Consider the following 17,435-nt stretch of genomic DNA (forward strand, 5'->3'; position numbering starts at 1 on the left):
TTATGTACGAACAATAGTGGAATAAAAGGTATACTGTATTCACAGAAACGTACCGTTTTTTACCGCATATGTATGTATGTATGTATATATTGATATAAAAGAGCTATACAAGTACACAATGGTAAGGAACACAAAGTGCGAATGATATTATAAATTTATTAAGTCAATAAAGAAAAGTTAAATATAATGTGGTACAGTCTCATACTTTAGTTAATGTAAAGACTTTTAGTAAAGTAATACATTGCAGTGATACAGTCTCTAGATGAATTTCATTACCTCAGGAACATTTTGTCAAGCATGCAATAAAAAATCCAACGGAATCACTTTCAGGACCAAATCTACATACTTTTTTTGCATTCTCATTCGTTAAACCATCTATGATGTATCCTTGAGTGCCATATTTGTCTGTTTTTATTTGATCTTTAACAGATTCTAATTTCAACTTTGGAAATTGCTTCAATGCCCAAGCGATAATTCCTTCGTTTTCTGCTATTGTGACGGTACATGTACTATAAACCAATATCCCTTTTGGTTTCAAAAGACGAACAGCCTATATAATAGTATTTAATATATAATAATACTTTTTTCTTGAAGCTTCAAGTCGCAGGCAGGTGTATATTTGTATGACAAGTAATTTTGTCCACTTACGGCAGAAAAGAGACTTCGCTGCAAGGGAATGTAAGAATGAAGTTGTGCCGACGTGATTGTATTGTACAATTGCGGTCTTTGACCTAACGCGCTGCATGGAGTATCTAAGAGGATACGATCGAAATTATTTTCTTCGAACGGAGGTCCGTCGGTATGGGCGAAACTGCGCTCTCCTTCGATGACAGGCATGACAGCCTTTGTAGCATCGTAACAAAATATTTTGATGTTTTTGTCATTACACTTTTCCTTAAATCGCATCACTTTACCTGGATTTTTCTCTAGAGCTATTATTGTACCCTGGAAATTATAACAGAAACAATAATTAAAATTAACGAATTATCTATATACTCTTTCTACATACACATTCTCTCTCTTCATCGTTCTGCGGGAAATGAGTTCACATGCGCTTGTTTCTTTTAAGCAGAAAAGCAGAAATTTCAGCAAAAAAAGTTGAGTGTACGACAGTTTGAAAAAATAGTTATAAAAAGACGCGTTATTATGCATTGTTACGTGCTGTATAATAATAATAAACTTTTCCTTTGTTTCCTCTTTAAACATTTACCTGTCCCTTCATAAGCAGGGAAATATGTGTGGTTTTGTTACCAGGTGCAGCACACATGTCCAAGATTGTTTCACCTGGTTGGGGATTTAAAACTAGGCTACACACGATAGACGGCAAATTTTGTAACAGGGCATGTGGTCTCGAAGATTCGTTATTTAAATTCAATTGCGGAACTTGTGAGATCACATCAGTCATAATTATTGCAACACCACTGAAAGACAATTGAAAATGTAAGAGATTTGGTAACAAATGAAATAATCACGTATCAAAGTTTCAACACAATGAGATATATCTATAATTTCCCTGTTGAAAAAATGTCTCAGAATTTTTATAAAAATTTTCAAACTTTCTCAGAATGCTCAGAATTTTTTAGATTTTTAAATAATTGGAACGATTTAGGACGTTTTTTTTAGAAAAACTCAGACAAAATAATAGTAAAACATCAGATTTTTCCCGCCAATCTTTGTAAAAATCGGAATAAATATGAGAAAATCTTATCAGAAATTTTCACACATACGGATACTAAAATATTTCGAAAATCCTCATCTAATTATTTCTGAAAGTATCTGAAAGAGAAATTTTAAATCGATATTTTTTCAAAATTTTTCACAAGTCTCAATTCTTACAAAATTTCTGAGAAAATGTGAGAAATTTTTTCACCAGGGTTAGGTGTGAGAATCCTCCAACAATTATAATTATATAGTTAAGTAAGCCAGCCTCGCCTAATCTCGTGCGCATTGGAAATTATTTCGTACCATGGATTTCTCGTTGCTTTGCAAAATAATTCTTTCCTTGTTTGTCGAAGAATGCCATTACCTAAATATACTTTATTGCTATTTGCATATGGTTTAATCAAACCTTTCTTACACTGACCAGTAACATCAGCGAATACACTGACTTTGGTATTAATAGTTAAACCTATAATTTAGTTTAACAAATTTAATTACAAGATATAAGATCTCTTGCGAATAATTATTGTAAAAAAGAATTCTATGTGCAAAGATGTTACCATTTGGCATTCCGATAACACCAGGAGCATAAACATGAGATCCTCTTAGCACAGCTGCACCACATATAGCGTCAACGATAATTTCACCTGGACGTTTCTTTAAATCAAGAGATACCGATGAATCCCAACTGTCGACTGCAACTATTCCATTCGGAAGATCCGGCAAAAAGTGGATAGATGGATCCGGTTTGTCATCCTAACGTAATACATCGCACATGTAAAATTCTGTGCTTGTATATGTACAAAGGTACAAGCTACATATCTAATAAAAAACGTTAAAAGTATATCCAGAACAGAAAGGACATTTTTCTCTTGGAATTACAAAAGTTAAAGAATAATAATATATCTCGAGGACATGTTAATTGAGATGTACGCGTCTTGGAATATGTATATATACAATAACGATTTAACATTTAAGTACAAAAATATAATTTGACTGGAAAACAACTGATGTGTCACTGCTTCTTATTATAGCGAGAGGGTATTAGTATTGAAATTATTAAAATATCCTATAATTATCACTAAAGAACATTTTGTCTCGTTGTGTCGCGACGTACCTGCTTCAATGCCTTGTATAAACTGTTCAGATCGTTTGTATAACAATCTGTAAAACGATCTAATCTGTAAACGCTCTTCTTAGGTGTTGTACACATCCATTTGCAAAGAGCATCGATCTTTTCCTACAATTTTTTTCCCTTTCTCAATAGAAAACATTTGATTGTGCGTATGTAAGTACTATGTGTATGGGATAGCAAGTGAATTTACGAAAATTCTATTAATCTATTGAGAATACCTCAATTTCAGATTGTTGTAAGTATTCACCGTTAATTATCGCTTTCCTCAAGTCTGCTATCAATTCATCACGTATTCCAGATTTATATTTAAAGGGCGTTTCTGGCAAACCGTGTAATAACGCCTGTGATGACATTATCTCCTCGTCTACTTTCTTCTATTTATTTAATTTATTTATTATCCGCAAAATCTTGGTGCAAATCGCTTTTCAATCGTTGCATCCAGCAGTAGTTGAGCGCCCAATCGTCTGGACCTGGACAATATCGTCGATACAATTTAGCTTCAGCCTAGTACAGTACTCATTGTCAACACGCGAAATTCTGAATATCATCAGCATATGTTTTTTCAAAGATTCTCTACCACATATAGGAATATCTATAAATTAACTAGGAATTTTCTATTTAACTGTTTGGCAGATGTGAAGGACTTGAAGGATAATTGATTGTATGTATAACATCTCTTGCATAAGAATTTTTCTGTTGTCATAAAAGTTCTACTCACTTGCCAAATATCTACACATTGCAGCTATTAAATGCAGATATTTTAACATAAATCGATTAGGACACAAAGAACTATCAGTCCTTAATTAATGTTATAATATTTATGGAACATGACGTCATCCTTCATGAGTAACGAATTAAATGAAGGTCTGTATAAACCAAACTCTCTTCATTTTCACAAATCTATCACATGGTCCGAATGACGACATATGGGATGGTCATTTAAATAAAAGAAAATATCTTTGATACGATTATCAAAGGCATATAATTAAATTTATCCAGACAAGTACCTACCCGTTGTAATCTACTTGTTCTTTATCTCTATCTATGTATGTCCTCGATAATGATCGATATATATATATATATATATATATATATATATATATATATACTTGTGTTTTTGATACAGTTTTGACTAATGTGCCACAAATAAAATGTCTACCTTTGCAAGAATATCGACAACTTCGTTTAGATTTAGATCAAATTCGCCGAGAAACTGCGAGTCTTCGTCAAAAGTTATGTCATGCCAGAAGAAATTTAGAGGAGGAAAAACGTAAACGTCGAGTGATCGAGCATCATAAAAACATATTGGTACATTAATTTCCTTTTTCATGTATATAGAGAAATGCGAAACAAAAATGTTTTAAGAAAATATAAATGAATAAAACGTTTGTCTTCAACTTAGTTTTGTATCAATAAGTGTGTTTATACGTTTGAAAGGAAAGCCAAATTAATATGGCTAGAGAGGTGTTATTCCACGATGAAGAAGCAAACTTGAACGAAGATATCAAGGAAAAGCTACAATTTCTTAACAAACCCGAAATTGAATTTAAATATAATAATCTAAAGGTCCAAGATAAACGGGGTGATAGACAGTAGGTATAAAATTCAGCATAAAGTTGTAAGTAGGAAGTAATAATAATTCTCGATAATTTGACTTTTGTAGTTTGACTAGAATAGTAGAAACAGATTCTACAGGCTCGATATTAAGTGACTTAAATTGTTTGTCCAAATCGGAAGATGATTTGGATACCGATATCATTGTAAAGGCTCAAAGAGAGAAAAAATGGAAAGAATATAAACCTAATGGTGAATGTTGTACGATGAATAAACAGGGGAGCACGTTAGATAAAATTGCAAAATTTAACTCGTCAGATGGAGCAACAGCGAGAATTAAGCCATTTAAGCCAAAAGAAAGCGCACATTCTATACCTGTTAAACTCCACCAAGTTGCCAAAACTAATAAAGACAATATTGATTCCAAACTGTCGAATGCTGAAGCGTCTTCTGCGAATCATAGCTTTATATCAAAGATAGTTATTAAACCGGAAACGTGTACTCCATGTGGTAAAAGGTAATATTGATCCAAGATATTAGTTGATGACACAATTATGTACAACAAAGATATAATTCAGAGAGAGGAGATCATATCCATATCGTAACCAAGTTATATCATATTCTCCTTCCGTTTGCGACGTCAGAATCAGGTTTGGAAAGATAGCACTCAAGTGTAGAGATTGCCCGGCTACATGTCACCCTGAATGCAGGATTCAAATTATTTCGGTTCCATGCGGATGCGGTAAATCTCAGCAATGGTATTCGACGGGATCTGTAAGTACCGTCACGTGTACGTATATCTATATATATATATATATATATATATATATATATATATGCAACTTTTTACATAATTGTCACAAGTATTTCAGGTAAAGGCACAAAGTAAAGACGGCGCGGCGCTTGGAAGTTTGCTGCTTAACAGTGGACTAGTGAGGAAATATAAAAAGCAGGATACCGCGGTGAAATTTAATTAAATCTTTATTAAATTAAATTAAATTTGTCATTTTGTAAACACATGGTTATTGTAGGATATCTAACCTAACCTAATCTAACCTAACTTGAAATATGCTATTACGTTGGAGATATTAAATAAATTTGTGGCATTCGTACATGGTCGTTGCTTTCTCTACGCGCGTTACACACGGCATTATTAGTTTAACTGAGAAATAACTTTGTATATACATACAAAACTTTACCCCACTTTTATTACATACGTAGCTCGCGCTATTGCACCTTAGAACTTAGAACATATATAACTGAAAGAAAACCCACTTGTGAATCCTAAAGGCCTTTGCACAATGCCAGGCAACAGGCAATAGAAACAGAGAATGGGTGCGTTCAGCCGATACTCCGCTAGCCTAGCGCACGTAAGCAGCGAGCGCTTTGCTACCATTTGCTACGGAAAAATTTGGCTGGACAGAAGCGCTAGTAGTTAGCGGTTGTTAGCGGTTGGTCGTTGCAAATCAAAACCGCTACCAAACGAGCGACTGCTCACGATTGCTAGGCTAGCGGAGTATCGGCTGAACGCAGCCTATAGAAATCAGAAATCATGTATAAATGCAGAACAAACAGTGACACAAAGAGTTTCCGTCACGTTGAAAATTCTTTGCCTATTGCTTATTGCCAACAAATCGAGCATTCGAATTTTTTAGGTTGTAATTAACGAATTTTTGGTTATTTCCTGTTTCTACTGCCTGTTGTGCCTGACATTGTGCAAGGGCCTTAATCGTCCGCAATGCGCATGCGCAGATATCGATAACCATATAGCAGACGATGCATGGCGCGCTCGCTGCTGCTGCATTTCATTGCCCATGAAATCTCACCTTAACGATAACGATACCGTAGTTAAAGCTGGCCACGCACACTTTCCGTTGAACGTAACAGTAGGATTTCGACCAATCGCGTTACTCGATTCGGAAACGTACGGCCGTACGTTCCCGAATCGAGCAACGCGATTGGTCGAAACTTTACTGTTACTGTTACGAAAAAGTGTGTGTCCGGGGCTTAAGCCGTGATCAGACTACGGATTGGGATTGAGATTGGATTGAAATTTGACCAATTAGAGCAAAGTTCACTAAACTTGAAGTTAGTTTTCTTTATTCTGATTGATTAAATTTCAATCCAATCTCAATCCCAATCCGTAGTCTGATCACGGCTTTAGAGTTAAGCCCGGTGTCCACGATGCAAGAACTGTGTCCAAGTTTCGATTTAAGCCAATCAACTTGCAGCTCTTTCAGAAAAGTAGCAGTTTCATTGGCTTAAACCGAAACTTGGACACAGTTCTTGCATCGTGGACACCAAGTTTTACAGAATCGCACTACAGCAGGGCGATTCTCTAACTCCTTAACCTCCTTAACGACAGTTTCGGTATCGTTGCGCAGGGGTATTATATATGGTAGAAAAGCTGCGCAACGATACCGAAACTGTCATTAAGGAGGTTAAGGAGTTAGAGAATCGCCCTGCAGGGGGCCTATTATATATCTTTCAAGAAGTGAAAATGCGAAAAGTGAACAGATTTACTAGATTTTGACCAATGAAATCGTAGAAACTTTAGTGAATTCTCTCACTTTTCGCATTTCATCTCGTGAGAAGCAGATCATAATAGGCCCCCAGAAGCACGACCGCTTACTGCGCCGCTAAGTAGCAATTAAGTGTGATTTGTTGGATTCAAAGATAAGAACCAACCACATTCATTGCTACTTAGCGGCTCAGTGAGCGGGTGTACATACTCCTGGTCACTCCTGGATGCCCCTATTGCTTGCGATCTACTATAGGGTGCGATCCACTATCATTTTTTCCTTAGGTCTGTTCGTTTTCGCTGCACTTCTGAACTAGTGCAACATAATGCAATAAGTTAGAATGAAACAAATATATTTTCTTTCATTCCAATTTATTGCATTAGTTCAGAAGTGCAGCGGAAACGAACAAGCCTATGGTTATTTACTATTTAAGGGTCGACAGGAGTCACGGTGGAGACCTCTGTCGGGTTGGGTTAGCTGCGAGTCCGTATTTTATTTATTATAAATTTTTAAGAGCCAAAGTGGAAAATCCGGCTCTGTACCGGGTTGCGGCTGATCTTACTGATTAAAACGAGCATAATTTTAATGAGATTCGTTAATTAATTTGGCTAAAATTTGGAAAAAACAAATCCGTAATTCGACATGTCGGCCGGCCGGAATTACCGATTCGTAATATCCAGATTTCTCATAAAATAAGTTACATAGATTCGTGAATTTTTTTTTATATACTCTTTATATAATAATGCAGTCAGCTAAAAAGCCCGATTTTGCATTTTTGCTCTTAAAAATTTATAATAAATAAAATACGGAGTTAAAGTGCAGTTTAAAGTGCACTTAGTGCATAAAGTGCACCGGAGCTCGGCCGTCACTCCTGCCGATCCTTAATACGCGTATCAAGTCATATCAAGTGATCTCGATGTAAACTAGGCCTATGAATACCGGCCTTAAGCCTTGTGTACACGATACTAGAAATCGGTCCGAGTTTCGGTTTAAGCCAATCAACTTGCAGCTCTTACAGAAAAGCAGCAGTTTCATTGGCCTAAGCCTTGTGTCCACGATGCTAGAACTGCGTCCGAGTTTCGGTTTAAGCCAATGAAACTGCTGCTTTTCTGTAAGAGCTGCAAGTTGATTGGCTTAAACCGAAACTCGGACGCAGTTGTAGCATCGTGGACACGAGGCTTTATTATCGTAGAGACTCTACAGAAGCGGCGCTAAAAGCGCCATCTCGCTAAACCTCGCACCTCGCACCTCGCAGGATAGTCGCCGCTGTTAATTTCCATCGTCACGTGACTCGTCTGGCCAATCGTGGCGGCTCGGTGACCCTATACGTGGCATAAGGTACGAATCTTTTCCACGTCCGCCATTTTGACATACGGTACTTTTCGAGAGTGTTGGTTTTATGTTTTATCGTTTCTCGTGAAAATAATCTTTTTTACTGAAACGTAAGTAACGCAAGTATCGTACGTGTGCAACGTGGCGTCACCAGAGAACTCGATAGTAAGAGCAAGTCTCTGGGTGATGGATCTTTGAGCGGAGAACCTTTGAAAACGATTCGCTGGGCTGGGGAGTAGGTCGAAGGTGACAGGCAACCGGGTGTACTTACGCAGTGGCTAAGTGGCTTCGCAAACCGCGAACAATACCCTCCACCTCGCTCGCGCGGTATCACGCTCCACTGGCCTTTTAAATAGAATACCAACGTCCTTTAAAGCCGCATATAGGTCATCGGCACGCGGCATTCGGCATTCGGCGAAGCAGTCTAGCGATCTCCGACGGTACGCTGGTCCGATAATCCATAGCAATTTTGTTGAGATGATGAGAATCGATAGAGAGCGGACAGCGTGAGCGGTGAGCGTCTCGTGCATGCATGCGTGCGTGCGTGCGTGCGTGCATGCATGCATGCGTGCATGCATGAGGAAGATATCGAACGTACGATGATTCCCGCCATGTCGAGATTCATTGTCGATCCTCCGGTGTCTCGCGGCTGCCTTTTTACACAATCAGGTTAGATCTTTCCTCCTAGCGAGCCTCTTGGTCTCTTGTACCTCGGCTGACCTCGGCGGACGCTGCACGATCAGGATTGTGCGTATCGTATGTGTTGTGCTCGCGAGGAAACGCCACCGTGGACACGCGCGGCCACGCGACGGAGTTCGTGTTCGTCGCGGCGGTTCCGGCGAGTCTTTCTCGTTCGCCCACATGCGAATCGCTCCTCTATCATTCACGATGTTGCCCCGTTAAATTCGCTCCCGCCTCGCGATTTTACGCACAAGGCGCACAAGAGACAGAAGGAACACGGGTGATATATGTGATATATCTTCTCTTCACGCTCTTTGTGCATTTAATATTGCGTTTGTTCAAACATGTAAACCCAATTTTTCATTTCGTGCCAAGCTCGATTCTACAATTTAACATGTGCACATACAGCAGTTTGTATATCTATATTAATCTTAAAAATGTGTAAACATATCCAAGTTTCAAATTATGAAATATGGTATACACTTATACACTTATAGGAACGGTAATCTCTCTCTGTTGTCGCATAGGACACGGTGTTTTTAGATGACAAAATCTGATATACATTTTATAAGAATATATTATATTACAATAACATTTTTTATTGTATCACAATATAATGGATATGTATATGTATGTGTATATGCGTATCGGCGTATGTTCAGGTCCTGACACACAAATACCAACCATGGGGAATATGTTTGCAACGTTATTCAAAGGTCTCTTTGGCAAGAAGGAAATGAGGATTTTGATGGTGGGTCTTGATGCAGCGGGTAAAACCACAATTCTGTACAAATTAAAATTAGGGGAAATTGTTACTACAATTCCCACTATAGGTAAATACGCGTCTGTTTTTTTCTTTTTTACAAACACATGCAAACTTAAAGTAGTGCTGTCCAACATAGTAATATCTTCTAAGAAAAAAAAAGGAAGAGGCAATAACTGTAAATGTGGTGACACGCGCGTCAAGCCAATATCAACAATTACAAATCTTGGACAGCACTGATTTAATAAATATAATATTAAATATTAAATAATATTTCTTGTACATTTCTTTCGCATAAACAATTATATTATAATTGTATCAATTTATTCAAAGGTAATAAATAATGTAGTTTATTTTTGTATATTGTGCAACTTTTATACCAAACATAATAATTTATAAGCATGTCACAGAGACGGTAATATTACACATGTAAATGTAATTTTTAGGTTTCAATGTAGAAACGGTTGAGTATAAAAATATAAGTTTCACTGTATGGGATGTGGGTGGCCAAGATAAAATAAGACCTCTATGGCGGCATTATTTTCAGAATACACAAGTATGTACTTTACTAATTATAAATTGTGTGCATTGCGCATGTTTCCGTTATTATATCGCGATTCTCCATCGATATTCCATTGTCTCATCTCTCCATGCTTAATTTTACAGGGATTGATATTCGTCGTTGATAGTAATGATAGGGAACGTATCGGTGAAGCGCGCGAAGAGTTGATGAGAATGCTGGCGGAAGATGAACTCAGAGATGCGGTACTCCTCATATTTGCTAACAAGCAAGTAAGTAGTCCTCTGTAAAATTTGCATAATCGTGATTTAAACAAAGGACGATATTGAACGAGAGTAACATTTCAGGATCTGCCAAACGCAATGAACGCAGCAGAGATCACCGACAAATTGGGATTACATTCTCTGCGTAATCGCAATTGGTACATTCAGGCAACGTGTGCCACGAGTGGAGACGGACTTTACGAGGGCCTCGATTGGCTTTCCAATCAGCTGAAAAATGCCAACCGCTAATTGGAAAAATTACTCTGTCAACATTCAGTTGCTATTACCATCATACAAAAACAGCTGCACACCTCCTCCCCCCCTCTGCTACGAATGGGTAACATAAGAAACAAACGATACAAAACGTCGCAAGTTCTCCGATCTTGAGTGGAAAATGAAGGAGGAGGAGTAGGAGTTATTCCTGGGAGTTGTCTCTGTATCAGTAGGTTTTTTTTCGAGGGGGGAGAGGAGCGAGGAAGCGGCCGCCAGGCACACACGATCGAACGGCCACATCGGACTATTGCCTTGCGCAACTTATTATTATAATTATTATTATTATATTAGCATTATATAGTTACACTTTTTACACAGAGATGCCACAAGAATGTGGAAAACTTGGAAGTAATTATATTAAAGTACCTAACTCTGAAACATACGATACACATTAATTAATGAGTAATTTAAATGATACCTCTTCAATGAGAAAATTTAACAAAACACACACACACGTACACACACATACATACACATAGACATACACATACGAGAAAAGAAAAAAGATTAAGTACCCACCAGGTGTTGCCAGTTTGAATGCGTTGGACATACCGATTATCATAATGTAGCTGCATATTGTACATTACATTATATAAATATGATAAAAATGTGATCAATAGACGAGAGAATGTTGCTCTGTCCACTACATTTTCAAAAATTGCTCTCGCTTCGGCCCAGCGCGATTTACACGAAACTGCAAACGGTGATTGCAGCAGACGGTGCAATGACTTATCGTTTCCTAGTTACAAAAGTTGCTTTCTATTTTTTTAAGTTCTCGGCGATAGAAAACTTGGGAAAACGGAAGCTATGGATAATTTATCTCGCTAGCTGATCGCGGCTGAGGGGTGGCATCTTCATCTCACCTTCCGCCCGCGTTCAGTTTAAAACTTACAGTTATCCAAACATGTATGTCTTGCTAAAAAGGAGAAGCGATTTATTTATTACACCTCAATAAGGTACATTAGAATATATCCTTGACATTCCGAAATTGTGCAGTGAACGTGATGATAAATTCAGAGACCCCGAGAGAAAAATTTCAAAAGGCTCCAACCTGTCAGCGAAAAGTCAGACCTTAGTAGCTGATAACGTCGTAAACTTTTGCCATTGTGGCGTTATCCGCCAGCATTTTCGACCTTACATCGCGGTCGTTCTTCAATGTCCCAACGTTTTTCCTGTCTTTGAAATACATTGTTTTTACGATATACTCCTTCCCCTAATTTTTCATTGAATCGCCTTTTCGTCATATGCGAAAATTCGTATAATTATGTATGAATGTTTAAACAATTTGTGAAATATATTGTAATTGTGCTTTATATACGTAGTCTATACATTATTCGCCATCGGGCACATGGTGTCTCTTTCAATCGTTAGTTGGATCGCGATTAATTCGTTAATTTCGTTAACGTGGAGAGGCTAATAAGCTTTAACACACACACACACACGACTAGAAGTAACGGCAATAGATATTTTTACGATAAGCGATTCTTCATATCATCGATTATTCTCACACCCTAAAGACGTGTAGATGATGCGCGCGCGCGCGCGTGCGTGCGTGCGCGTGTGAATTACATACAATGCATATAATCGCTCCTTACTATAATATACTTCGGCTGGATTGTCTATTTCAAATCAAGATTTTTTCTTTTTCAACACTCGTATAGTTTAATCATCAAAATATATCGCTCATCCTTCTAATTACATTAATTACATTACGTGTTGATTTTAACGTAATTTAAGTTGAGTCGCCTTAGCGTACGTGCGTAACGTTGTCCGCATGTAAAAAATTGGACGTTTTGAAGCGAGAATCACAATTTCTCCGACGTCAAAACAAAAATAGAAATCTTAATGGATAAAGCGAAGAAATTGCTTATTCATACATGCATATCATATATTAGCTAAAACGCGCACTATTGCTAAAAATTAATTTAAAAATATATCGAAAGGATATATTCTAACAAGGCCATTTTATGCGACGAGAAATGCTTACGTTCAATAATCTCTTTGTGTACCGTTCGATATACACTTATATAACGATTATTTCGTTGCATCGGCTTTTTTTTATATTTATAATTACCCTCGATCTTTCGCACAAACATATATATACATACCAGACGCCCGCGCCGTTAATGCCTTCCACTCTTTCGACATTATGAATCGATCATGGTTCGGAATGGTTCGGAACTGAAGTAGTAATGGTTTGATTAATGCTCGACAAGTGCAGGATGAAAAATAAAACGCAATAGATTGAACAATATTGAGTTAATTAATACAAGTATATAATATATATATATATATATATATATTTATTTTATTTAAATATTTCCACCAATGGTCATGGCGAATACACAGTTTCGATTCACAAATTATAAAAGAAGCGCGGGCCTTCCATGCCTTTTATGCCGCGCACATCTACACAGAAATATATGTATAAATAATAAACACAATTTATTATAGCTACGGTCCGATTCACAGCGCTGAAAACATCGCTCTATCTTCGTTTGATATTCGATGTGCAACGAAGATAGACACTAGACAGAACGATGCTTACAGCTTGTCAGCGTGTGAGTTGTGAGCGTGATAGCATGAATCGGACCGCAGCCTATATATGATACATCTCGACAGAAATATTAATTCTTTACCAATTTTTCTGCGCCTTGATTCAGATAAAAATATACTTAGTGTTCGTTTGAAGCACACAAACACAAATATCAACATCCGCGCGCGCGCACATCGTATTTACAATCGCAAAACTAACAATAAACAAGATCGTTTTGTTACCATAACGATTACGATAAAAGGGCGTTTCTGAAAATACATTATTATCCAGCTGTGCATGCGTCCATGCGAGAAGAAAGCTATAAGTGAGATTTGAGATAAGTATATAAATCCGCGCAGACCGCAGTTCCCTCGTTCCCTGCGGCCTCAAGTGGTCTCAAGTCTCGAGTTTCGAGTGCCAGCGCTAACGAATGCACGTAAAAAAAAGAAAAGGGGAAAAAAGAAGAATGTCAAGAAATACTCGTTTGGGTACACTAATGGGTAGTTTTGGCTTTGGTTCGTTAAATTCGCTTGAACCAAGTTCGATTGTTGTTCGCTCCCTCGCCGCTAATGCTAACGCCGCTTTATCTCGACTTTTCTGTTTTCTGTGTCTGTTGCACTCGCCCTCGCCGACACCAGCCGACACCGGGTCCGAGCCAGTCCGAGCACGCCTCATCACGCCTCATCACGGCTCACACGTGCTCAACCGTTCGGCGCTTATAGCTCACACCGTCACACCGTCACACGTCTGGTCTGACAGGTCTGGCTCTGGCCTCGCCGTGGCCGCTGACCGGAAGAAAGAATCAAGGAACAAGAGGGAAATTCATTTAATTTGCATACATGTCCATTTGTATTTGGCTTATCCGTCGCGAGGTCGAGAGAACAACGTGACGCGTGACGCGCGTCTTCTCATCTCGGCTGCTTACAATTAGATGTAAGACGAACGAATAAACAACTCCCCGATACACAGGTTATCTGTCACTGTTGTCGCGGAAGAGATAATTTTTCTCGTTGCGAGCGAACGACGACGACATCCACTCGGCTCGGCGCGACTCGTAAGCTTGCAAGAGACTGGCAAGAGATATGGTTGCAAGAAAAAGGAAGATTATACGCGCGGAGAAGGCCGGCCGGGCGGGAGGGGCCGATAAGAGAAATCGAATTGGGCGTGCTACGTGGAATCGTGAAAGTGAAGGTAGCAAAGGTATGCTGCCGCTGCCGCTGCCGCTGCCGCTGCCACTACTACCTGCGGCAGAGGCCAATCGAACCGGATGAATACCTGTTGCCTGTTGCTCCTTCCTTTCTTCCTTTCTTCCCTCGCCCGCTCGCTCGCTCGCTCGCGTTGGCGTTCGCGTCTCTTGACGTGATGTGACGTGGGCAGCCGTATCGAGGGATTTATACCGAGACCAACGCGCGACGATAAACACGACGCGCGATAAGGGGATATATATATATATATATATATATATCGTGGACACACCTCTACAAGTGTTGGCAAGTGTCAAACGCCGATTGTTAACAAGATTGTTGACATGGAGCGCCTGAAAGAGAAGCTGAGCGAATACGACCAGGAACATCTGCTCCGATTTTGGGAGGAGCTGGTGGACGAGGATAGGAAGCATCTGGTGAATGATATAGATGAGCTTGACCTGCAGGAAATTACCGGATATTTCAAGAGGGCTGTGGAATCCTCCCAGCGCATCGGCCAGAGTACGCTGGACGACAAGATACAGCCGATCGATGGGACCAAGATTGCCTCTGCCAAGACGTCCACCGAGAAAGAGTTCAACATGTACGAGGAACGTGGCTTGAAAGAAGTAGCCGAAGGTCGCGTCGCTGTCGTACTGTTGGCAGGTGGTCAAGGCACGCGTCTAGGAGTCACCTATCCTAAGGGAATGTTCGACGTTGCGTTGCCGTCCCATAAAACTCTCTTCCAATTGCAGGCAGAAAGAATACTCTCTCTGCAAAATATGGCGCAACAACGGTATGGAAAACATGGAGAAATAACTTGGTACGTTTGCAAGAATCATTATTCATTGTTGTACAAGGGTAGCTACAAGTATACTATATACTACTATGCTGAGGAAAAGGAAAGATATTGAATTCATTTTCGTTTCCAGGTATATCCTTACTAGCGAAGCCACTCATGACGCCACTGTTGAATATCTAAGCAAACGCAACTATTTTGGTTTAAAAGAGAAAAATGTCAAAGCCTTCAAACAGGGTATGCTACCATGTTTCACCTTTGACGGAAAGATTATTTTGGACGCGAAGCATCGTGTTTCCAAGGCTCCCGATGGTAACGGAGGATTGTATCGTGCTTTGAAAAATCAAGGAATATTGGACGATATGGTACAACGCGGTATTCGGAGTATTCACGCACATTCCGTGGACAACATCTTGGTGAAAGTAGCGGATCCTATATTCATAGGATACTGCTTGCTGTCTGAGACCGACTGCGGAGTTAAAGTTATCGAGAAGTCTTCTCCCTCTGAAGCTGTCGGCGTAGTTTGCAAGGCATGTTTTCTTTTATAATATAAATTAAATTTATACATGAATATTGAATATACATATATATATACAGGATGTTGAAAAAAAGTGTTACATATTTTGAGTTACATATTACAGTGGTATTTATCAAAACAATAAGAAAATGTCCAGTAAACATTGGTCTTCAATTAAATATCTGTTAAGAATGTTAAGATATGGGCCAGTTTTCATCGTATACTGTAGGAGGTGCCCTATGTAGTTCCCATTCATTTTATTATGCGTCCTTTAGCTCTACATATCAGAGAATTCCTCTTGCGAATACACCTCCCTATTTTTGGCTATGAGGACATACATTTAAAGACCTTGGTGTATTCAACACCATCGATGACGTACAAACATTCACATACTATCTGTTCCTGTTCTCAAAATATGTAGCATTTTTTTTTTCGACACCCTGATATACATATGCACGCGCGCGCGCGCACACACACACACACACACACACACACACACACACACACACACACACACACACACCTATACCTATCTTTTACTACTTTTATTTTGGTTAATATAGGTGGAAAATCACTATCAAGTGGTTGAATATAGCGAAATGACGAAAGAGACTGCGGAGCTTCGACATGCCGATGGACAACTGGTATACAATGCTGCTAATATATGCAATCACTACTTCACGATCGATTTTTTAAAAGATGTCGGATATCTTTACGAGAAAGATTTGCCTCTGCACGTGGCAAAAAAGAAAATTCCATTCGTTAATGACGATGGAATAAGAATCATTCCAAAAGTTCCTAACGGTATCAAGATAGAGAAATTTGTGTTTGACGTGTTTTCCTTCGCAAAGAATTTCGCAGTATGGCAGGGAACGCGTGAGGAGGAATTTAGCCCGCTGAAAAATTCAAGTTCCGCTGGTCGAGATTGCCCGAGCACCGCCCGCACCGATTTGCTCAATTTACATAAAAAGTGGCTGCTGGAAGCAGGTGCGAGAGACGTCGGGGACAATGTCGAGATCTCTCCTTTGCTTTCGTACGCGGGAGAAAATTTGTGTCAAATCGTTAACGATCGATCTTTCATGGGACCACAAGTTCTCGAGTAAGAAAAATACAAACTCTCCATCAATCTATACTATGTAGATAACGAGATGTCCCAGCAAGTGACATTTACGTTTCTGAACCGCTTATAATAACTAATAACCATATTATTGTATTTGTATACTATCCGGTTTTCGGTATATAATACTCGTGGTTACTTTTATTCCATGGACTGGCTGAAACAAATAAAAAGAAAGAAGAACAGGGAAACCATGTAAACAAAGACTGTATACAGTGTCGATAATTATGCAGAGCATAGAATTTGGCTGTATAAATTCAAATGTAATTCGGCTATAATCTGGCAATATTATTATTTAGTCCATAAGTATTGCGCGACTGTGTCACATTTTTATATATTATTACTGTTATCGTATGTGGTATCGTATGAAATAAAAGTAATGAATATACAAGCGTTTCTAATATTTCTGTAGTAAATCTAATCGTGTGCTTTTATTATAAGCATACAAGTCTAAGCTTGTATGAAACAGGAACTACTTGTGCACGATTTTCAAGACAATTGTGATAAGTTGGACTCTTTAAAGAGTCCCTATAATGAAAGTCTCTGGACACCGGCCGTCCGTGTATGGGATAAAACCAGA

The 17,435-nt window shown here is 38.8% G+C and overlaps 4 protein-coding genes across 11 annotated transcripts; 3 read left to right on the top strand and 1 right to left on the bottom strand.

The window, feature by feature from the left end:
• Positions 1-140: 140 nt before the first annotated feature.
• LOC139780997 (tRNA (cytosine(72)-C(5))-methyltransferase NSUN6-like) lies at positions 141-5,614 on the bottom strand. 5 transcript variants are annotated; one of them, XM_071719761.1, is made up of 8 exons: positions 5,462-5,614; positions 3,013-3,264; positions 2,777-2,899; positions 2,220-2,415; positions 1,966-2,128; positions 1,211-1,421; positions 649-945; positions 141-550 (listed from the first exon to the last, which is right to left on the bottom strand). In XM_071719761.1, the coding sequence occupies exons 2-8, from the start codon at positions 3,145-3,147 to the stop codon at positions 278-280; spliced, it is 1,398 nt and encodes a 465-aa protein (XP_071575862.1). In that variant the 5' UTR covers positions 3,148-3,264; positions 5,462-5,614; the 3' UTR covers positions 141-277. The 5 variants fall into 5 exon arrangements, with proteins under 5 accessions (XP_071575862.1, XP_071575863.1, XP_071575860.1 ...); XM_071719762.1 differs by having other exon boundaries at positions 5,538-5,585; XM_071719759.1 differs by lacking the exon at positions 5,462-5,614 and adding an exon at positions 4,724-4,855.
• On the top strand, positions 3,537-5,460 carry LOC139781000 (rac GTPase-activating protein 1-like). Of its 2 annotated transcripts, none has more exons than XM_071719766.1 (6): positions 3,537-3,658; positions 3,921-4,102; positions 4,232-4,386; positions 4,458-4,865; positions 4,993-5,122; positions 5,221-5,460. In XM_071719766.1, the coding sequence occupies exons 1-6, from the start codon at positions 3,622-3,624 to the stop codon at positions 5,323-5,325; spliced, it is 1,017 nt and encodes a 338-aa protein (XP_071575867.1). In that variant the 5' UTR covers positions 3,537-3,621; the 3' UTR covers positions 5,326-5,460. The 2 variants fall into 2 exon arrangements, with proteins under 2 accessions (XP_071575867.1, XP_071575869.1); XM_071719768.1 differs by having other exon boundaries at positions 5,213-5,293.
• A 2,570-nt stretch (positions 5,615-8,184) lies between the features above and the next one.
• Positions 8,185-12,015, top strand: Arf79f (ADP-ribosylation factor 1). 2 transcript variants are annotated; one of them, XM_071719794.1, is made up of 5 exons: positions 8,185-8,312; positions 9,546-9,716; positions 10,093-10,202; positions 10,313-10,438; positions 10,514-12,015. In XM_071719794.1, exons 2-5 carry the CDS (start codon positions 9,569-9,571, stop codon positions 10,676-10,678), a joined length of 549 nt encoding a protein of 182 aa, XP_071575895.1. In that variant the 5' UTR covers positions 8,185-8,312; positions 9,546-9,568; the 3' UTR covers positions 10,679-12,015. The 2 variants fall into 2 exon arrangements, with proteins under 2 accessions (XP_071575895.1, XP_071575897.1); XM_071719796.1 differs by having other exon boundaries at positions 8,231-8,642.
• A 140-nt stretch (positions 12,016-12,155) lies between these two features.
• Positions 12,156-17,246, top strand: Mmy (UDP-N-acetylglucosamine pyrophosphorylase mmy). Of its 2 annotated transcripts, none has more exons than XM_071719789.1 (4): positions 12,156-13,753; positions 13,877-15,245; positions 15,355-15,751; positions 16,302-17,246. In XM_071719789.1, exons 2-4 carry the CDS (start codon positions 14,767-14,769, stop codon positions 16,839-16,841), a joined length of 1,416 nt encoding a protein of 471 aa, XP_071575890.1. In that variant the 5' UTR covers positions 12,156-13,753; positions 13,877-14,766; the 3' UTR covers positions 16,842-17,246. The 2 variants fall into 2 exon arrangements, with proteins under 2 accessions (XP_071575890.1, XP_071575892.1); XM_071719791.1 differs by having other exon boundaries at positions 12,156-13,738.
• Positions 17,247-17,435: the final 189 nt, after the last annotated feature.

The sequence above is a fragment of the Temnothorax nylanderi genome, unplaced genomic scaffold, assembly GCF_030848795.1.
Source record: "Temnothorax nylanderi isolate EJ_2023f unplaced genomic scaffold, tnyl_v1.0 TNYL_tig0309_pilon, whole genome shotgun sequence".
Classification (NCBI taxonomy): Eukaryota; Metazoa; Arthropoda; class Insecta; order Hymenoptera; family Formicidae; genus Temnothorax; species Temnothorax nylanderi.